The 22,834-nt window shown below is 44.4% G+C and overlaps 1 protein-coding gene and 1 long non-coding RNA gene across 4 annotated transcripts in view; one reads left to right on the top strand and one right to left on the bottom strand.

Annotated features, from left to right (window-relative positions):
* Positions 1-1,716, bottom strand: part of PTGFRN (prostaglandin F2 receptor inhibitor) — an 83,450-nt gene extending 81,734 nt beyond the window's left edge. Inside the window, exon 1 of the mRNA XM_070467242.1 lies at positions 1,376-1,716. Within this exon, the coding sequence (XP_070323343.1) occupies positions 1,376-1,424 (49 nt within the window). The 5' untranslated portion in view covers positions 1,425-1,716. The remainder of the gene's footprint in view (positions 1-1,375) is intronic.
* On the top strand, positions 666-22,632 carry LOC139035120 (uncharacterized). 3 transcript variants are annotated; one of them, XR_011487633.1, is made up of 4 exons: positions 666-1,097; positions 2,929-3,063; positions 22,148-22,217; positions 22,427-22,632. It is a non-coding gene; the product is annotated as an uncharacterized lncRNA (long non-coding RNA). The 3 variants fall into 3 exon arrangements; XR_011487631.1 differs by lacking the exon at positions 22,148-22,217; XR_011487632.1 differs by lacking the exon at positions 22,148-22,217 and having other exon boundaries at positions 666-1,071.
* Positions 22,633-22,834: the final 202 nt, after the last annotated feature.

Genomic DNA, 22,834 nt, shown 5'->3' on the forward strand with positions numbered 1-22,834 from the left:
GACCTGAGAGCACAGAACAGATGCCACAAAATCAAGTGAAAAGATGTGCAAGCTTTCTGCACCTGGTGGCATCTAAAGCAATGTGGTGGTTGGGTGAGCTCTCTTAGGGAGGAAGTTCCAGAAAACCCCTCAGAGGGGAAGGAAGAAAACACAGTAGCAGCTAGAAAGGCGGGCCCCCACCAGCAGCAGGAGTAACAGGGGTGGGGACAGCGTGAGCCCTGATGCCAGGCTGGCAGTGGCAATGGAAGGCCTCCACTGGGACCCTCTGACCATAAGTGCAGCGTAGCCACTTAGCCTGTGTGCAGCTGGGGCCTGGCTAGGATAGACATCACACACTGCGTGGCTTTATAAAAGACTCAGTTCTGCCTTCTCCAGCGGTGAGGAAGAAAATCCCCAGGCAGGTCACAGGATTCCTTCTGTTCTGGTTGACACTGACTAAAGGCTTCAAGAACAGCTTCTAAGAGTCAGCCTCCCTGATCCACGGTGGGCACTTAATAAGCAGATGATTTCTCTGGCTGATAACCACTTGGTTATATTAATATAACCACATTATACAAGGTGAAGATGGTGTCTGTGTGTATGGAAGATGGGGGCGGGGGGAAACACCAAAGATTCCTTGGGTTGGATGGAGGGCGCTGGGTCAAAGGATCAGGAGGCACCGAGGTTTAGAGAGTGTGGAAGACAGAGGGACAGCAAGGGAGAAAAGTAACAGGTAGGAAAAGTTGAAGAAGCCAAGGCACCCAGGTCTTTGTGTGCGAATATGCAGCGAGGCAGCTTCTACAGGCGCTGAAGGAGAAGACTAAGGCAGAAGAGCGAGTTACAACTAACCCAACGGAGGGCCCCGCACACCCATTCTGACTGTAGCGCTCGGGGCCACCCGGTGACCTTCGGAGAAGGAAGTTGGTGGATCCTCTCGCTTCCCCGGAAAGGCAACTGGGCGCGGGGGAGTGTGTGCGGAGCGCGGTTCTGCCTCTCTCGGCCATGGCGGGGCAGATCAAAGCCGCAGATTTCCGCTCGCAAGCCCGGGACTAGGGCCGGGACCGCAGGCACCTTCCGGGCCGGGAGTTCAAGGTGAGCCGGCAGCTGGCGACTAACAGGTAGGGAGGGCCGGGGGAAGCCGGCCGCGGGCCACTCCCCCCCGCACATGGGGGCGAGGCTCGGCCTACAGGACGGCGACTGGCACCCCGCGCCCCGCTCCGGGCGGCCCCGCGCCCTCTCCCCAGCCGGGCCCTGCCGCCCGCGGACCCTGGGCAGGTCTCCCGGGAGCGGCCCCGGCCCCGTCGGCGCTCCAGGCCGCGCGCGGCAGCCGCGCCCCGCCGGTCCCCCCGCGCCCGGCCGAGCCCCCTGCGCCTCACCGGGCCCCGCGCGCACTCACCCAGCGACAGGAGCGCCAGCAGCAGCGGCCTCGGCGCCAGGCGCCCCATGCTCTCCGGGCGGGAGCGACTCTCCCCCTCCTCCTCCTTCCCCGCCGCCTCTCCTCCTCCTCCTCCTCCAGCTCCGGCTGCTCCAGAGTCAGCGCTCCTCCGCCTGGGCCGCGCGCCTGCTCCGCTCTCCTCGCGAGCCGAGAAATCCCAGCGCTGGGGCGGACGTGCGCCCCTCGCTCCGCTCCGCTCCCGCCCGCCTCTGCCCGCCTCCTCCAGCCGGCCGGACACCGGGAGCCGGGCGCCAGGGCCGCCCCGCCGAGCTGAGCTTGCAGCCCCGACCGCTTCCCGAAAGCGGGAGGGAAGAACCGCAGCACCCGCCCGCCCGCGCCTCCCATCCGGCGCTTTGCCAGCAACAAACACAAACTTTCCCAAGCCCCTCCCCGCTCCAGGTAACGGAGGCAGCGCTGGGACCACCCGCTTAAAGGGGAGGAGGCGTCGGAACCCACCCAGCTCTCCCCCTTCGGGGCCCCCGCCCCGCCACAAACTTTCCTCCGACCTTTAAAAGTTGGCCTTGGAAAGACTCGTCTGGAAATCCCATTGCTTGAGCGCCATTCCGAGGCACCCCGCGTCCCACCACTCTGGAGTCCCCACGTGGGCCTCCGGGTCCCTCAGCTAACTCCCCGCACGGTCACCCACTCGTCTCGAACTTTGGCTAAATATTGTCCAGATAGGACTGAAAGAGATGAAAGGACTGTAAACTCCGGGGATTCCAGCCTCCAAGGTGCAGAGGCGTGAAGTGTTTGGGTGCCTTGCCCGAAGATTCACAGCGAAGTGTCAAGACCAAAACCCAGATCTCACAGGCTCTGCTCACTGCCCTGTGGTTGGGTAGGCCTCGCCTCCCCTCGCCCACCTCCTTCCTTCCTTCTCGGGGTGCCTATGGCACTGATTAACTCTTCCCACAAATAGACCCATGGTGGGGGGGATGCGGACGCTCAGAACCCAAGTGTATTAATAGCTTCAGTACTTCATATGGAATGTACTCTTTAAACTTTTTATTTATTGCTTTAAGTGGACAGAACTGGTTGCCAATAAAGATTCTTTTCTTCCCCCCACAATGGGGCTTTGTGCTTTTAATTTGAATACAAATGACCCAGTATTAGGGGAAAATTTTTAGTGTTCATTGTTCAAAACTTCTCAAGGATAATTCAAACACAGCACTGGTGCCCCACCCCACCCCCCAGTGTCACAGCCTCTCTAATATATGCAAAACAAATCACAGTTGTTAATGGGAAACTGCCCCAACTGGGAGAGGAACATTGCTTTTACTCCAGTACATCGTTATTTCCACTAACAAGTGTTTCTTATTTCCACTAACAAAAGTGCCTTTAGCCAGGTATGAACCCATCTGCAAGAGACTTAAAAATTAGTCCCTGATGGGCCAATAATGTGAATGTACTTAATGCCATTGGACTGTAGACTTTAAAAACAGTTAAAATGGTAGATTCTGTGTTATATATGAGACTTTCTAGTTGCTCAGTGGTGAAGAATTTGCCTTCCAATGCAGGAGACTCCAGTTCAATCCGAGTTGGGAAGATCCCCTGAAGAAGGAAATGGCAACCCACTCCAGTATTCTTGCCTGGAGAATCCCATGGACAGAGGAGCCTGGCGGGCTACAGTCCATAGGGTCGCAAAGAGTCAGGTAATACTTAGCAACTAAACAACAACAGAAGGTTATATATGTTTTAACATGCTAAAAAAAATTCTTCTAAATTTATTTTTGTCACCAAGCCTTTCTTCATGCTATTCACCCACCTAGCAGTTCCTTTGCATTTCCCATCCCATGGAATCCTCTAGAATTTCTCTGGGAAGTCTTTCAATTTAATTCAATCAACCTTAAATGCAAGCCTCTTGTTAGGCCTTGAGAGATGCTGAAGCTACAGAGAAGAGTAAGACCTGACCCCTCCGGAAGCTCAAATCTTTCCATTTCTTAACTACCCACAGTGCTTAACATCTGAAGCACACATTCTGGTCCTTGGTCACTTTCAGTTTAGCCCATGCAATGCACTGAATGTACTGTGTCCCCCCACCAAATTCATAAATTGAAGCCCTAATCTCCAAAGGTATCTGGAGGTGGGGACTTCAGGGAGTATTCAGTCTGGAGGATGGAGCCCTCCTGCATAGGATTAGTGCCCTTATAAGTAGAGACGTGAGAGGCATTATACCTATATCTATGCCGTGTGAGGGTACAGCAAGAAGGCATTTGTCTGCAAATCAGGAGAGGGTCCTCACCAGGTACTGAATGGGCCAGCATCTTGATCTTAGACTTCACAGCCTCCAGAAGTGGGAGACATAATTGTCTGTTGTTTAAGCCACCCAGTTCATGATATTTGTTATATCAGCTCAAGCTGACAGCAGACACAGTGCTCCCATCTCTGTCTAATAGTGGAAGAGAGAGACTGTCATATGCTCGTTTTATGTCTCTCACATCACTGTAGAGTCGATGTTTGCTAAAAACTCTTGTTTAACAAAGTGCAAGTCAGGAAGTGTGCCTGGCACATGGTAGGTCTTCAGTAAATATTTGTGGAGTGAATTAATGCCACTTACTGGGCTGGAGCCTGGGAAAACAGAGGTAAATATAACTGCTCCTGCCCTTGAGGTGCTTAGAGTCTGTGCCTCCTGACTCAGTAAGTGTGACAGCCAGATGCAGTTGTGACATAAGGGAGTGGTCAATCCTGAGGAAGCTTGTCCAAAACAGCTCAGTGGGGATGACTGTGAACCGAGTCTTGAATGACCAGCAGGTCTCTAGCTGTGAGGTGGACGGATGAGTCAACAATAGACATTGTATATTCAATGTGGAAGGGATTCTTCTCTCCTCCCTTCCCCACCCCCAGATGTTATTAAATTAATGGTGCATCTTACAGTCATTGAAACAGCAGTAGTTAGTTGAAATGGAAAGAAGAAATAAGACTTTCCAGGCAGGGCCAGTACGATGAGGACAAAAGTGGATGGTCTCTTGGCAGTGGGTAGTCAGCTGTGTTATGTCATGAGAGTCAGCCTTAGATAACCATTTATGTAGCAGAAAATGATACTAAATTAATAACTACAGGTGCTTGGACATAGCACCACACCCTTTTCATAGTCCTAACTACCAAAGGATAAAATATGTTTCGAGCTAAAGGAACATAGCACCTGAAACAGACCAACACAATGTGTTAAGTCATAACTCTGGAATCTGATGATGCTTTCATTATGAATGACTTTTATTAATATTTTCCAGAGTGAGTAACTCCATGTATAGGTAAGGCTTTTGCCCCAACCAATTGTTCTCAGCTTGCTTAGCCTGTAGGCTTGCCTGGGGCAGGAAGGCTCACTCTCCAGCAACTCTGATCCACACCCATCCCCAGGGAGCGGAGTCCCCCCTCTGTAGGTTTCCTGCCAGATCACGGAGACCCTTAGAGGCTCTGGTCACAACAGCCAACCATTACTGTCTCTTGATTACAGGGATCTGTCTGCAGGCGTTGCCCCTGAAAACCCCTGAGGGTCCTACGCTCTCACTTCTAACAGGTTTTCCTGATCAGATCTGAAAAATCGCCTTACTGTTTTAAAGGTGAACATGCAAATGTCAAAAGGTCCCAATGAATGAATTTGCCAATTATCCTAAGATTCACCCAGACCCTGTGTGTTCCCTTTGCTGCCTCCATCAGCCCATTCGCTCTCTCTCCCTCCCTCACTTTCTCTCTGCTTCTCTCTGTGACCCTGATGCTACTTTAGCAGAATGGCCAGCAAAAGAGTATGTTCCATAGCAACATTTCATTCCACTAATCATTTTCACTACGTTTCCTTTGTATTGGTTCCAGGTGTCTATTTCTCCTATTGAAGTTAAACACGGGGATTACTAATCAAAAAGAACTTTAAGATTTAATCATAGAATAAGAGAATGGAATTACGAGTTAAAAAGGTAGGGGTGGGGGAGAGGAAGCCTTCATTTCCTGATGAGTGAAAGTCGTTCAGTGAGGCCATGAGGGGAGTTGTGGAATGCCCATCTGACAAGTTTCAAAAACAGAAAGGGGTCTTATCTGCCTGGAATGGGTTAAGTATAGTCCTGCCAAAGGCTGTGCTTTGTGACCTCTGGCCTCAAAGACCAAAATGGGAGATAACAGAGAAAGTGTCCTTAGATGTCTAGAACTGGCCCTGGTTCCAGACCAGGAGTGACTTCCAAACATTTGCTCCTGCAGCGACACTGGGGTGAAAGTGTGAGGAGAAAAATAAGAAAATGGAATGAGACAAGGCTTTTGCAATAAAAACTTTCTCCAAAAGTGAGGCATTATTACTATATTAAGAGTATGCATAGCCCTTGCCCTAGAGGAGTTTATAATCTAGTTTAATGTATCAAAAGACCTGGAATGCTGTAAAGGAAGGGGAGAAGATTGATGCCAGAAGAGCAAAGGAAATTGAAGGGGAGTAAGTGCAGAGAGAGGCCCCAGTTATTGTGTGTAGTTTTGTGCCAATATGCTATCATCTGGGCTGAAAATACCTCCAACAATGAATAGAGACAGCAGAGTCCATTACGGGAAGGAAGTGCGGCCACATCACAGAAGTTGGAAATAGCTAGAGGGGGCTTAGGGATGGTGGAGGAGATGCTTTACCAAGTTAAGGCTGCAAAGCATGATGGTACCCAAAGGTGCCCACCTGGCCTGACCTTGTGCCCTGATCCCAAGATGATATGCCAGGGAAGGGGCTTTCTGCCTTCTCTAGAAGGTGCTTTACCCTGTTCTTCACACAGAAGCATGGGTGAGGATAATGGGGAGCGGGTCAAGGGGTGAGGGGGTCCCCATTCCTTCCCCTTACCACTGTTCCTCCATCAGACTTTCTCACCCACCTTGAGCTCTGCTTGAAGGTTCAAATGGAACAATGCCTTAAGCTCTAGGCACTACCTTTCAAAAACATTTGCAAACTAAAATGTGACCAAAGTAGAGCTGCTACCTAAAATACAAGATGCCTGGTTGAGTTTGAGTTTCAGATAAATAAGGAATACTTTTTCAGTGTAAATACATCCCAAATATTACATGAAGCATACTTATACTGAAAAAGTATTCCTTATTTATCTGAAACTCAAATTCAGTTGGACATCCCACATTTGTATTTGCTAAGTCTGGCAACCCTCATCCAGAGAGGCGTTACCTTATATGGAAATAGGCTCTTCTGGAAGACTTGGAGAAGACAACAGGGAGCTCTGAGTAGTTATCTTTGGATTATGTGGAAGTTTTGCCTTTCAAAGGAGGAATAGACTTGCTTCGGGTGTTATGTTGAGTCACTGGGCAAAAATTGCTTAGAGACTGAACTGGCATCATTTGTCATTAGCAGTTAGTCATCAGTGATGAGGGGAGCTTTATTGTTCGGTGTTATCCTCTTCTCTCTAAAAACCATTCAGTGAAAAGTTATGTGCCTACCTGTAAGGGGGGCTGTGAGGGGATTACTGTATTGGGTGGGGACCCAGACAAGCTGCCTTGGAAGGAAGTCCTCAAGATTGTGTGATTTATCTCAGTCCAGCCTACTGTCTTTTCTAGTTCCTCTTCCAAAGTTAAGTCTTTGTCCCTGCTGTTTCCTTTTCTTGAACTTCCACCCCTTAGGGCTGGGCTGGTGTGTGCCCTTGCAGTTAGAGAACAGAGCAAAGTCTGTAGAAGCTTTGCACAAAACTAGGCCTCTGGTGGCTCAGAGGGTAAAGAGTCTGCCTGCCATGCCGGAGACCTGGGTTCAAACCCTGGGTCAGGAAGAGCCTCTGAAAAAGGAAATGGCAACCCGCTCCAGGATTCTTGCCTGGAAAACCATGTGGGCAGAGGACTCTGAGGGGCTATAGTCCATGGTCTCTCAGAGTCGGTCACCACTGAACACCTAAGACAACAAGGATTACTACCCCTGCTACATACCTACTCTATGTGGGGATTCTGATTAGTGATTTTAAAACCAAGCCACCATTTTTGTAGACATCTTCCCATCTTCATCCACTTCGTAGCTCATAATCGCCCTCTGCAAGTCATTTAGTAGAGAGGTACTGTTTTTGGTAAATTTATCTCTCCTGGAAGGTGCGTGGGGAGTGGCATTTTGGCAGCAAGCCACTTCAGGGACACTTTACTGAATGACTTTTCTTTCCCTGTGGCAGAAGCCGGTTTGGGATCCCTGCTTCAATATTTTGTGTGTGTGTGGTTTAAAATTGCTACATCCGTGCTTTATGACATAAAGCTTGTGGGGCCTAGATCACCCATTTGCCTCTGAGTTAGAAAGAATATGAAGTTACTTTCAGAGGAGAATCTTGGCCATCTGCCCACGGAAATCGTGGAGGTCTGCATCCCAGTCACAGTGAGCGTCTGGGGCTGGACCCAGCATTTCACTGGAGGATGTCTGACCCGCCCCAGGTGGGCTGATAGATGGCTAGAGCAGGTGCTTTTGTGCTTAACCAAATACCTGGACCAGCCACCATCCAGATGATGATTTCAAACTTTCTTCTGCCCTGATACTTTTAAGAGCTCAGCTGCATGAAATAATATTTACAGATGATTGCCCGACGTGAATGCAGTCTCTATATTCCTTTAGGTACCCTGAGAATCTACCCCTGAATTATGAATTAAGTAGACCATCAGCGAGTGTGACACCTGGCCCTATCCTACTATCACCCCCATAGAGGTGAATTGCAGTTTTGTCACGATGCCATCAGTCTGTATTGAGGGACGTCCTAAGGAGCAGCCCTAAGGACAGGTTTACAGACGTGCTTCACCACTTCTGGCAGCAGCCTCTCTACTTAGGACCCATGGAGAAATTTTACCATGGTCTCTGTGCTACAAAGACTGTGCCCTACCTCAGCGACCGGTTTCTTTCTACTTCTGTTGTTGATGTTCAGTTGCTCAGTTGTGTCCGACTCTTTGCAACCCCATGGACTGCAGCACGCCAGGCTTCCCTGTCCTTCACCATCTCCTGGAGCTTGCTCAAACTCATGTCCACTGAGTCAGTGATGCCATCCAAGCATCTCATCCTCTGTCATGCCTTTCTCCTCCTGCCCTCCATCTTTCCCTTATGGACTTTGTAAATATTGTAACTGGCAGTTTTCCTTTTCATGATAGTGGCTAGAAAGCTTATGGTCCAAGCTGTGGCCTTCCTCTAGCAGACAGGAACAGGACTTCCACCATGAATTTTGAATTGCCTCACTGTTAGCTCCTCCTTATCTCGCCACTATAATTGGCAAGGGAAAGGAACTCCCTTCCCCTCATTTTACCTTTTTTCATTTTCATTTCTCTTATTATGTTCAGGCAGGGGCACAACATAGGAAGTGGTTTCCTATCCTCCCTACTGTAAAATTCTATTCCACACCTCCTGCTCTTCAAGACACATTTTAAATTCTAACTCCTCATTTGCAGATTAAATACAATGAGGTAATAATCACAAGGAATGAACTCCGCTTCCAGGGAAAGGCTGGCCGGTGATTTGCCTGTGTCAGCCGCCCTTCAGCTTGAGCACTGGTGGGATGAGGAGGGCACTGCAACCCAGCGGAGTCTCGGGAGCTCCTGAGAAAGGACACCGTTTTCAGGGGCAGCTGGAAGTGGCCTCTCCTCTGCTAACCCTTGAAAAGTGCACTGTTGATTCGTCTGCCCTGATTAGCAAATATTAGAATGAGCTTGCTCTCTCCAAGCACACAAGGGTTGGAGGGCTGAAGTGGTCTGAGCGCGTCCTGGGCAGATGGACGGTGGTTGACCCCAGATTTCATGCAGACAACAGCTCAAGCTCCAGTGTGCTGGTCCAGCCAGCCCCTCCTCGACTCCGCGGCTTCTCATTTCTCAGTGTTTGTTGCTGTCCTGTCCCAGCTCTGCGCTCTCACACTGCAGCACAGGGCCACCCCTTTAGGTTCGGTTCCCTTGAAGGCGAAACTGGAGATGTTGACTTGGGTGTGAGTGGCTGATTTGGGAAGTGCTCTCAGAGAGCAGCGCTCAGGGAGCAGGGGGGCTAGTCAAGGAAGGAGAGAGAGAAGAAAGAGTGTGTTCTTCAAGGAGGCACTGCTGCGGGCCCTCTGGTGGCCTGTGCCTTAGAATCGTCCCCTAGGGGACAGAAGGCTCGGGCATTGACCCTCTGATCCTCAGGTCTTGACGGCTGAGACGCCACTGCAGCTTCTGAGCCCGGAGTCCTGACGCAGGCAGCTGGACAGATGCAGGTATGCTTGGGCTGGGCCGCTGGCAGAATGCACGGACTGCCCCCGTGACTGTGCGGAAACCAGGGGAGGGGCCCCAGCACTGTGACTCGGCCATCTGCTTTGGCGACAGCCAAAAGGCTGTTGTCCCCCACACACCAGGCTGCTGTCCCCCACACACCCGTACCCTGTGCCCCCCTCTGGCCCGGGATTTGAATGTGTCCGTGGTTGCACAGCTGTCCTGTGTTTACCCCTGTCCCCCCATCAGAATGAGAAAAGAAGCTGTATTATACTCACCCAGCACCCAGCACGGTGTTTGACACTTGGTAGGCCTGTTTAGTAAAGGCTTCCGCTCCAACCAGAGCTGGTGTAATTTTATCCCTTACCTATTGGAACGCCACGTAAAAATTTTATTTGAAGGAAAAATGATCCAAAACCACTATCTACTCTAACCCCCTCATTTTACAGATGAGGCATTTGAGGCCCAGAGAGCCTAAGTAATTTGTTCGAGATTACACCATGTATTAAAGTGATTATGGAATATTAAAATGATTTCACAAAATATGCCAAATGCAGACAAGGGAGCCGACTGGAGTTACAATGTGAGTTATTAGCACTTCAGATGGAGGGTATGACCACCTCTGTGCTGGGTTTCCAGGAGGAAATTGCTTAAAATAAATTAACTTGGAAAGTTCTTGAGCTCTGATTAAAGAGGTGAATGGCTGGAATGAGTCTCTCTCCTCGAGGAGAAGAAATTCATCCTCAGTAAACACATTTTCAGGTAACGTACCAAGGACTTTGAGTCAGGAGGAACTCATTTAGTATTTTCTTCCTCCACCCTGTTCATCTCACACTGGCAGCATAGGGAAAATGTTGTGTTTGTTTTTAATTTAAGAAATGAGATGCGGACGGTACTACCATTTGAATAAATTGGAAGAGCTTCCTGTCAGCCCTCTCCTTTGCCAGTACATCCTTTCTCCTTCAAGACCACACTTCTGCTGCCATCTCGGGTACGAGTGTGACATACAGAATGCCAGGCATGGTCAAAGATTATGATGAAAACCAAAAGTAAGATCTGATCACTTCTCACTGCAGGCTGGGCTTCCCTGAAGAATCTGACTGCAATGCAGGAGACACAGGAGGCTCGAGTTCAAGCCCTGGGTTGGGAAGATCTCCTGGAGAAGGGAATGGCAACCCACTCCAGTATCCTTGCCAGGAAAATCCCATGGACAGAGGAGCCTCGAGGGCTGCACTCTGTGGGATTGCAAAGAATCGGACAGGACTGTGCATACAAACTCAGGCACTGCATGCTAGTATAAGAAAAAGAAAAGAGCGAAGCATTGTATTTTGTGGGGAAGCAGTGGGGGTTGTCATGAGAACTACTTATTGCTGACAAATGAGAGAGTTAGGATTTATTTGAACAGTCCTGCTTGTACTAAACTTTTCTTATTTGCCCAGACATGGGTCAACATTACTCTAGAAAAGAGGGGCTGGTGTAGCATTTCCACGGTCTAAAATACGGTGACAAAAAGAGAACTTGGTGGGTATATGGCAGACACCTGCTCCTCACCTGTGTGGTCCATTCTTAAAAGTGTTCCTTCTGACACTCATCTGAGCCAGAAGCACCAGGAGTCAAACAATAAAGAAAGTAGTGGTGATGGGTTTTTTCAGGTGATGTGGGAACCAAATTGGAGTCACACAGCGTAGATGAACATTCATGCTCTGCCACTTACAAACCTCTCTGACCTGACACAAATTATTTAACCTCTCTGGGTCTTTTTCCACATCTGTAAGGTGGGGACAAAAATAATATTGTTTGGGGCATAACTGAGAAAGCATAAATAACATTTCTGTGGTAGAAAGTGTTGATTTGTCACTCAACAGTGAGTGCCCCCACCCCCCACCCCCACTAGAGTGGACACCCAGCTTGCCACCAAAATGTGTGTGACATTCCACAGTGGGGAATTATCACCGGGAATCAGCTCTCCTGCCAGGGACTGTATTTCTAGCTCCCTTTCCAAGTGTTTATGTGTTGAGTGAGTATGAGCAGAAATTCCACATGTAACTTTGAGGGAAGCAGTTGAAGTAATTCTGTGGGTTCCTTACAGTCTCTTTCCCTCATCTGCTAGATGGAAGCAGATACCTAAGGTGACAGGGCCACAAGATGGGGAAGAAATAAGAGTCCCTGAATCTCCCCATGGAGGAAAGCTGCCTGCAACCAGGAACATCTGTATTGTCCTGCCAGGCTAGGTAGGAGTTAGCTTTGAAGGTGTTTAGTCACTGAAATTTGAGGGCTTCCTTGTTACAGATGCTACAGTTACCATAACCTCACTCTTGTTAAGGGGCCCACCCACTTCTACTGAACCATATACCCATGAGAGACTGCCTCCATCCCCTCAGGTCTGATAGGTAATTCCTGATTGCTCTATAATAGGAGCGCTCCAGAGCTCCAAGGTTAAGCTTCATAAATATCATTCCCTTGTCAGTGATTGGTTTAAGCATGAAGGTGAAAGTGAGGTTGCTCAGTCGTGCCCGACTCTTTGCGACCCCGTGGACTGTAGCCTACCAAGCCCCTCTGTCCATGGGATTTTCCAGGCAAGAGTACTGGAGTGGGTTGTCATTTCCTTCTCCAGGGGATCTTCCCAACCCAGGGATTGAACCCAGGTCTCCCGCATTGTAGGCAGATGCTTTACCATCTGAGCCACCAGGGAAGTGGTTTAAGCATGAACATTAGCAAAATCTGGTCAATGAGATGTGAGGGGAGGTCTTCTGAACGGGAGCTGTTCTTGGAAAGGTTTTCTTTTTCTTCTATTAATATAGCTATTTTAGCTTTCTTCTCATTATAGGGTTTTTTGTATTGTTTTGTTTGATTTTCATTTTCTTTTTATTATTTTTAAGATTTAGTGAGATGTCATTTAATAAATGACATACAATAAAATTGACCAATTTAAATACACAGTTTGATGAGTTTTTGCAGATCTAGACAAGTCATGTAACCACAACCACCACAATCATTATAAAAATTATTTCTTCTCCCAGAAGTTTCCCATGCTCCTTTGAGGTCAGTCTCCTTCCTCTGCACCCTGGTCGCTGGCAACCACTGATCTGCTTTCTATCACTATAGTTCTACATTTTATAAAATGTCATATAAATTGAATCATACAGATATAGTCTTACATGTCTGAATCCTTTCACATAGCCTAATGCTTTTGAGATTCATCCATGTTATTATATGTGTCAGCAGTTCATCTTTTTGTTTTAATTGCTAAGCAGTATTCCATTATAAATATAATGTAATTTGTTATGCACTCATCAGCTGATGCACACTTATGTTCTTTTCAGTTTTTTTGTCTATTATGAACATAGTTACTATGAACATTTACAAGCAAGTGTTTATATGGACTTTTTTTTTCTCTTGGGAAAATGAGAATGATATTTTTAGATCACATGTTAGGTTTATGTTTAAATTTATAAGGCACTCCCAAACTCTTTCCTAGATAACATTTTGAAATATATTATTTGGCATTTTTACCTGAAACATACAAGAGTTTCAGTTCTTCTGCACCCTTGCCAACACTTGGTTTTGTCAGGAATTTTTAACTTAAACTATCCTAGTGAGTCTGTAGTAGAATTACAATGTGGTCTTAGTCTGTATATCTCTAGAGATTAATCATGTGTAGTATCTTTTCATATGTTTATTTGTCATCTGAATTTTTTAATCTGATTGTTTCTCTTCTTATGAATAACTTGTAGAATTTCATTGTTTTTGAAAACAAGTCCCTTATCAGCTACATGTTTTGCAGACATTTTCCTCAGATTCATACTTGCATGGTATATCTTTTTCACCTTTTGTCTTTACCTATCTGTGACTTTTTATTTAAAATGCAATTTTAACAGGTTGTATCTAGTTAGATTTTGGCTTTTTAATCTGTTCTGACTATCTCTGCCTTGTAATTGGATTGTTAGAAACATTTACATTTAATATAATTTCAGTAAGGTAAAGTTTAGTTCTATGATCCTGATGTTTTCTATTCATCCCATATGGTCTTTTTTTTTTTTCTGCCTTTATTTGACTGAGTTTTATTTTGTTTTTACGTATTCTGTTTTATCTCTTCTTTTTGTTTTTAGGTATACCTCTTGGCTATTCTTTTTAAAACTGGTTTCTGTGTTTACAGGCTGCATCTTTAACTTGTCATAGTCTACCTCATGTTAATATAAGAAGTTACAAACTACTTCCATTTTCCTTTCTCCTCCCTTGTGCTATTGCTTTCATTAACTTTTTATACATTTGTTATAAATCTTAGACTACATTATTATTATTTTGTGGTTAGACAGTCAATTACCTTCTAAAGTAGTCTTAAAATAAGGAAAAATGTCTCATATTAATCCACATGCTTACATTCTAGAGCTCTTAATTCCCTTGTGTGGTTCCCAATTTCTATCTAGTATTGTTTTCCTTCCACTAAAAACTACCTTATCATTTCTTGTATGTCTACTACTGCAGATGATAAATTCTCCAGCTTTTGTTTGCCTGAAAATGTCTTTATTTTGTCTTCATTTTATGAAGGACACTATTTCCCCTGGATGTAGAATTTTAGATTGTAAGTTTTAATTTTCTTTCAGTACTTTAAAGATGTCATTCATTGTCTTCTGGTTTGCAGTGTTTTTGATAAGAAGTCAGCCCTGCCAGACTTACTTTTTATTTTCTTGTACACAATGTATCTCTTTCTGTGGCTAACTGAAAGAGTTCCACTTTACCATTGGTTTTCAATAATTTTTTAAAAGAATTTTAAAAATATGTTTTGTATATTTATTTTTGGCTGCATTGGGTCTTCATTGCTATGCATGGCCTTTCTCTAGTTGCAGAGAGAGGGGGCTCCTGTCTAGTTGTGGTACGTGGGCTTCTGTTTGCAGTGGCTTATCTTGTTTCAGAGCATGGGCTGTAGGGCCCTCAGGCTTCAGTAGCTGTAGCACAGAGGCTTAGTTGCCCTCATGGCATGTGGGATCTTCCTGGACCAGGGATGGAACCCATGGCCCCTGCATTGCAAGGCAGATTCTTAACCACTGGACAACCAGGGGAGCCATCAATAATTTTATTATGATGTGTTTTGCTAAGATTTTCCTTGTATTTATCTTCTCTTGAGTTGATTAAAATTTCAAGATCCATGGTTTATAGTTTTCATCAAATTTTTTTAAAATTTGGCCACTATTTTTTCAAATATATTTTTTGACCAAAATGCCCTTTGTGTCTTTCTGACTCCAGTTGAATGTATGTTAGTCATAATATTATCCCAAAGGGCACTGTAACTCTGCTCATTGTTTGAAAAACATCTTTCTGTCTGTGCTTCAATTTGGATGGATTTTATTGCTATGTCTTCAAGTTCATTGATCTTTTCTTTTGTGGTATTGATTATGCTGGTAAGTCCAACCAGCAAATTTTTCACTTCAGATATTTGTATTTTCAGCTCTAGAGGTTTCTTTATTTTTGTAGTTTCTATTTATGTCTTCATTATCTTCATGTTTTACTTTGGATTCTTCAATATATTTATAATAACTGTTTAAATTCCTTTTTTTTTTTTTTTTTTTGGCTGTACCACACAGCAATGTTAGGATGTTAGGTCTCTGATCAGGGATTGAACCTGGGCTCCAGCAATGAAAGCACAGAGTCTTAACCACTAGACTGCCAAGGAATTCCTTTAAATTTCTTTTTTTGAAAATTTCACCATGATCCCATTTTTAATATTTCTGTGGACTGCTTTTTCTACTGGTAAGGAGAAACATTGCTCTGCTTCTTAGATGTTAGGCAATGTGAACATTATATTCTAGATTTTGTTATCTTCCCTAAAATAGTGATAGGCTTTATATGGGCAGGCAGTTAAGTTACCTGCAGATAAGCTTGATTTTTTTTTTTAACTATTTAAATTGTTTTAATTCTTAAAAGTAATGTATACTTATTATACAAAAGCTAGAAGTCTAAAAAGTATAAAAAAGAAAATGAAAACAACAGAGAATATAATCATCCACCTATAACCATGTTAATATTTATATATTTCCTTTCAATGTTTTTCACCCTTTAAGGATAAATTTCCTTTTAAAATATATGAATAATACCATAATGAGCACACAGGTAAGTTTCCTGCTTTTTTTTTTACATAACATTTTCTCAAGTAATTAAAACTCTTTTATAAACTTCCTTGTTTAGACTTTTATTTTGAAATAATTTTAGATTTGCAGAAGAGTTGCAAAGGGAATGCAGAATTCCTACGTCTCCTTCATTCAGCCTTCCTTGATATTAACATCTTCTGTAACTATAGTAAGGCATATCTCACTTTATTGTATTTCAATTGACTGTACTTCACAGACATGGAGCTTTTCACAATGGAAGGTTTATGGCAGCTCTGCATTGAGCAAATGTCTCAGTGCCATTTTCCAATAGCATTTGATGAGTTCATGTCTCCATGTCACCTTTTGGTAATTCTCACAGTATCTCACAATATTTTCAAGTTTTCATAATTATTATATTTGTTATAGCAATCTGTGATCAAGTGATCTTTTATGTTACTATAGCAAAAAGATTGCAACTCACTGAAGACTCAGATAATAGTTATCATTTTTTAGCAATAAAGCATTTTAAAATTAAGGTATGTGTGTGTGTGTTTTAGTCGCTCAGTCATGTCCAACTCTTTGCAACTCATGGACTATATAGCCCACCAGGCTCCTTTGTCCATGGAATTCTTCAAACAAGAATACTGGAGTGGGTTGCCATTCCCTTCTCCAGGGGATCTTCCTGATACAGGGATCGAACCCGGTCTCCTATGTTGCAAGTAGATGCTTTACTGTCTGAGCCCCCAGGGAAGATAAGGTATATATATATTTAGACATGACATTATTGCATACTTAATAGACTACTGTATAGCATAAACATAACTTTTATATGGGCTGGGAAACCAAAAAATTCATGTGACTTGCTTTATTGTGATAGTCACCTTATTTTGACAGTCTGGAATTTAACCTGTCTGGAATTTAATATCTGATATATGCCTGTACATTTTATCTTGAGTTGCCAGCCAGATTTAGCAAATAGAAACACAGAACACCTAGTTAATCTTGAATCTCAGACAAACAGACAACATATACACACACACACATACACATATAGACACACTTTTTTTTCAAAAAAGAGATCAGTTCTTTTAAGGATTTTTAGATCTTTGTTATGGCAGGTAACCTTTAGTTTACCTAAGGTTAGTTTAGCCTTACTACTAGTACAAGATCCTTCCAAATCTCTATTGAACGCTCAGGTATCCAGAGAAGACCCTCCAGTCCATCTAGCTGCTATACAAACAGCTGTCATTCCTGTGTGAGAACTGGGAACTGTGCAGCTTCAAGACTTGTTTTATTGCCCGGTTTTGTACAGTTTTACTCTGAGTTTGTTCAGCTTAGTATTCAACCAAGGACTCAAAGTGTCCCCTTAAGCTGACCACTGGGGGTTCTTTCTCTCTATGGCTTTTGTCTCTCTAGCTCTCTGCCCCCCATTTCAAACCCTGCATTCCAGATTCTGATTGTGTCTCCAAAACTCAGAGAGGCTACCTTCTCTGCATGGGTCCCCTTCCTGCTCTGTGATCCAGAAATGTCTGCAGGAAGAAAGTCAAAGCAATTGTGGGGCTCATCTATATTTTCCCTTCTCTTGGGGATCACCCCGCACTGCTTGTGAATGATGATGGAAAACAGTTTTTTCATATATTATATCCAGTTTGATAGTTGTTTGTGACAGAAATCAACTCCAATATCAGCTACAGTTTCATAGCCAGAAACAGAAAAGTCTCCTTTTTCTTATTAAAAAAAAAAACAAAGCAAAACACATACACACATGGTGTCTTCTTTCTTGGACGCCACTGTGCTTGGTTGTGATGATGGCTGTGTTAGCCAAGTTAGAGAGTTGAGAAAAGCTGGCTTGCAAACAAAGCTAATATGACAAGAATGGCAGGGACTTCCCTGGTGGTCCAGTGATAAAGAGCCCGCCTGCCATTGCGGGGGACATGGGTTCAATTGTTGGTCCAGGAAGATTCCACATTGCAGGGCAACTAACCCCGGGCACTCCAGCTACTGAGTTCACGCTCTGGAGCCCATGCTACACAGCAAGCAAGCCACTGCAATGAGACGCCTATGCAGTGCCATGAAGAGTAGCCCCTGCTCTCTGCAACTAGGGAAAGCCCGGGCACAGCAACGAAGACACAGCACAGCCAAAAATAAATAAAAAAATAATATTTATTAAAAAAAAAAAAAAGAATGGCAGGGACAAAGGGAGAATGCATGGGTCCTTGGCGACATCATCAATCCACTGAACTATTCAACTGGGGAAACATACTGCCTCCCCTCTCGAAGAATTATTGGTATGTGAAAAAACTTTTTTTCTAATTTTTAAGCCAGTTGGGTTGCAATTTTTGTTATTTGATGTCAACGGTATCCTAATTAATACAAATTAGTGTACTAATAAAATAGCAAATGCTCAGTACTTGTTAGTAAGTAATAAAAAGTATATAGTTGTAGGGCCCTGTGTGCCATCTAGGTTGTGCACTGAGAGGTTTATATGTATATTATCACACTTGGGGCTTCCCTAGTGATTCAGCTCGTAAAGAATCTTCCTGCAATGTGGGAGACCTTGGTTCCATCCCTGGGTTGAGAAGATTCCCTGGAGAAGGGAACAGCTACCACCCGCTTCAGTATTCTGGCCTGGAGAATTGCATGGACTGTATAGTCCATGGGGTTGCAAAGAGTCAGACACGACTGAGTGACTTTCACTTCACTATCTCACTTCATGTCATAGCCAACCAAGTAGGTAGTTAGTATCAACCCCACTTTGCAGATGCAGAACTTGAGGCTGAGAGAAAAGCTCAGTTTTCAAGCTTGCAGATTTAACCCAACCTCTGGCTTCTCTGACTTCAAAGTTACACTATTATTTAGTCTTTCTAAGACTGGTTTTTAAGTCCCTAAACTTAATCTAGACCATAGATCTTTTCATTAAAAGGAGAAAACTGATCAATGAAAAAAAGTACCATTCAAGATGGGAAACCAGGGCACCCAAATGTTAGCTCAGTCAGAAGAGAGAAAGTTCTAATCTAGTCCTGGATCCTAAATTCCCCTGCCTGCCATTTCTGAGGATAAAGTTTGAGTGCTTTCTGCTAAGTCAGGACAGCTGGCCCAATCGGAATAAAGACCACCTGAAGCAGGCAAGCATCTGGGAATCAGAGTTAGGTCCCCAGCAGCAAAAGATCCAGATGTGCAACAAGGCTGAAACAGCAACCGGGGAGCATTGTCAGGGCCACCCAATCTGAAGGAAGTTTTCAAATCAGAGTCAGGGATAGAGGAGGTGGGAAACAGAAGTTGCTGGGAAAAGCCCAGAGTCCCATGTCATGGCCCTGCTGTCAGGAAACTGAACGATGCTCCTTTAGAGATGCTGGAAAGAGGGAAAGAGCCACTGTCCTTAAAGCTTACTCTGTGCTAGGAATGCCAAAGTGACAGTTTTAAAAATCTGAGAGATATAAAAAATGGACTGCATTCTGGTGGATACAAACAGTAAATCCTCTAGGAAACTCTTTATAAGTCACTTAGTATAAATGAAGTTTCTGAGAGCTCCTATCAGAAGAGAGAGAGAAAAAAAAAAAAAAAAAAAAAATATATATATATATATATATATGAGAGAGAGAAAGGTGAAGAAACTCAGGAGCAGGCAAGAAGATGAGCCATACTGATGCAGGGCAGCAAGCCCAGAGCTGGGGTCCAGTGGGTCAACTGCACAGGATCCAGTCGATCCAGTAGATCATTGCAGAAAGATCCTTCTGCAATGACTGACTCTAGGCAGACTCAAGATGAGAATGGGCATGAGGCTGAACAAGCACAGTTCTGTTCCTAACTGAATGGGAATAGGTTGGGCAATAAACCAGTGAGTCATCAAGGCAGTGAAAACGCGTCACCAACAGAAAGCAGGGTACCTGGAGGGATGGAGGGAGTGTGTGCGTGCGTGCGTGTGTGTGTGTGTGTGTGTGTGTGTGTGTGTGTGTGTGTTGGAGGGAAGTAAGCTGAGACAGAAGGAAGGGGACTCATCTTTCTCCCCAATCCCAAGAAATCTGAAAATGACAAATTTGGGTAAACCTGCCTTCAGAAGTGGGGAGGAGACAAGAGACATCTAAGGCATGACAGATTGAGTAAAAAGAGCAATAAAAATTGCATTAGCTATGGAGGAGAAGAAGGGAAAGTGAAAACAGTGAATTTGCTGGTGGGGGAGGGTTGGACGGTGGATGCTTTTTTTTTAAAAATCTGTTACTTCAATACATAGCTTTTTCAAAATGACATCCTGTGTTTGAGAGTCAGGATTTCATCTGGATAGTCCTAAATCCCTGTCCTGGAATTTAACTTGCTGCCCCAGGGGCTGGTAGCACTTTAAATTGATCCTGAGAACAAAGAAGGGAGACTTTGCCATATTTTAATGGCCTCCAGCTGCCGGGCCAGCCCCTCCCAGGCCTTAGCCCTGACCACACCCTCAGAGTATTCTGCTTTTGGGAAGTCTGTGCTCCCTGAGGTTTGGCTGTGTCAGAGTTAGATCGGCTCCCTGGAAAATGTTACTGCCCATGTTACCGGTTGCAGAAAGCATTCTGCCTTTGGCATGAAGACCCTTGCTGGCTTTAATTTCTCAGGCCATCCCATAGGAAGGGGAGGGATGGGGATGAGGGGAGCTCTCTTCTCCGCAACTGCAGTATGGACAGGGAGACTTGCTGGAAGGCCTGGGCTGGTTGATCAGTGAAAGCCTGACACTCCCCTTGCTAAGTGGTCCTTCCAGCCTGGGTAAAACGATGTGACATGTAGCCTGCCATCCAGCTCCACCTTCGTGGCATCTCACAGGGGATGTTCAGCAAGCTAACCCATTTTACAGATTACCAGATTTGAAGGTCCCTCCCCCTTAAGCCCAGCAAGGAGAACCTGGATGCTTAAATCGCCTATGTCCTGTATTAATTAAATTTTTAAACTTTAAAATTAAATGGAACACTGTGAAGGTTTCTCAAAAAATTACAAATTATCACATCACCCAGCAATTCCACTTCTAGATATATTCCCCAAAGAGTTGAAAGCAGATACTCATACAGATGTTTGTGCCTCAGTATTCACAGCTTCATTATTCACAATAGTGAAAAGGCGGAAGTAACCCACATGTCCATCACCAGGTGGGTGGATAACAAAACCTGGTGCATACAGACAATGGAATATTATTCAGCCTTAAAAAGGAAGGGAAAACCTGACATATGCTACAACATCCATGAACCTTGAAAATATGCTCAGTAAAAGAAGACAATCACAAAAGGACAAATAGGATCCTACTTATATGTGGTACCTGGAATAGTCACAGTGATAGAGATAGAAGAATGGTGCTGGCCAAGGGAGGTAGGAAATGGAGAGTTAATACAGAGAGAGGATCAGTTGTGCTGATGAAAAGGTTCTAGACATGGATATTGGTGTTAATTGCCCAACAATGTGAATGTGCTTAATGCCACTGAATTGTCCATTTAAATGGTTCAGATGGTAAACTTCTGTACTTTTGTATATTTTACTACAAAAATTAAATGAAACACATTAAATAATTTAGTTATTCACTTAGTAAATGAGCATTTATGGGGAACTCATATGCCAGCGTTGTATTACTAGACAGAATACAAAAAGAGAGTAGAAAATGTTACTGCTCCCAGAGAGGTCACCATCCAAGGTGCCAAATACAGTCTAGCCAAACTAGACTCATTTCCTTCCTAGACACTGTCAAAGGAATCCATAGATAGAAATCTGTCTTTTTTTGCCAGACCTTTTTTTAAAATTGTTCAACTCTTAGTCCTCTCTATCTAGTCCCTTTCTCCCCTATACTTACGCACACCTGTATGTCTTTACGAACCCTTATAACATCATCGTGTAGTCACTGGCCTGTGTATTTATCTCTTCTAGACTCTGATATCCCTGATTCACCCCGCCCCTAACACCAGAAATGCTGTGTTCATGTGTCAGAGAATGTGGTCTGAGAACCAGCTGTGTCAACATCACTTGGAAGCTTATTAGCAACGCAGGCTCAGAGACCCCACTCAGACCTATTTAATCAGAATTTGCATTTTTACGGGTGCCCCCAGATGATCTGATTCGGTTCCCTGATGGCTCAGATACAGAGTCTGCCTGCAATTCAGGAGACCCAGCTTCGAACCCTGGGTCAGGAAGATCCCCTGTAGAAGGAAATGGCAATCCACTCCAGTATTCTTGCCTGGAAAATCCCATGGATGGAGGAGCCTGGCAGGCTACAGTCCATGGGATCACAAAGAGTCAGGCATGACTGAGGGACTTCACTTTCACTTTCAGATGATCTGCGCATACATTCCAATGTGAGCAGCCTGAGGGGAGGCGGGGTAGAGGTTAACATAGGTGGGTGGGGAGCATGTACTTGGGTGTGTGTTCACACACACTTTTTCGTAGGATCTGACCACCCCCCGAAGGAGACCCTAATTGGTAGCCTCTGGAAGCATCTCCTCTAATTATTCAACCCATCTCTAGATAGATTAACCACAACTTTCTTCCCAAACAGTGACAGAACAGAACTTAAGCAAGAAGTAGAAGAGAATGAGCCGTAATGTGGAGGATTCCAGCCTGCCCGGGTGAGGCTCCATTCAGCACAATGGAACAGTTACTACTTCCTCACGTTAAATCTTAATACCATAGCAAAGTCAACTGGCAAAATCCCTCGCTTAGTAACCATTTCTGCTTTCCGGCTGACTGTTTATTTCTTTCAAGGAAGAATTTCAAAGAGTCATATCGTTGTAAAGGTAAATTTTTAAGCTTCTACTTTAATACCTCCATTTCACAGGAGAGCAAACTGGAGACCAAGTGAGGCTGAAGGAGCTTGACCTGACTTGGCCACTAGGATCAAGGCTAGACTGAAGCTGTGAGCACCCGGCAGATTAATGAGTTGATGTCCCTTCAACTTGTTATTTTTGAAATATTTGTTCAACACTTATCTGGTATTCCACGGATAAACTGACCTTCTATTAATAAAAATTGCATACAGAAATAGATCCTATCGTTAATTTTTATCTACTGGCCAAAACAGAGTCTTCATACCAAAAAAACCTGGTAAGATATTTTCCACTTTTCTGATGTTCTTATTCTCACTTCCATTTTCTTTTATAATTTTCTAAACATGACAACTTCATCATGGGACTATGAAAGAGTTTGCAATTTAAATAAAAAGAATTAGATTACTTGATCTTAGTAA

This window comes from Odocoileus virginianus, chromosome 5 (assembly GCF_023699985.2).
Source record: "Odocoileus virginianus isolate 20LAN1187 ecotype Illinois chromosome 5, Ovbor_1.2, whole genome shotgun sequence".
In the NCBI taxonomy this organism is placed as follows: Eukaryota; Metazoa; Chordata; class Mammalia; order Artiodactyla; family Cervidae; genus Odocoileus; species Odocoileus virginianus.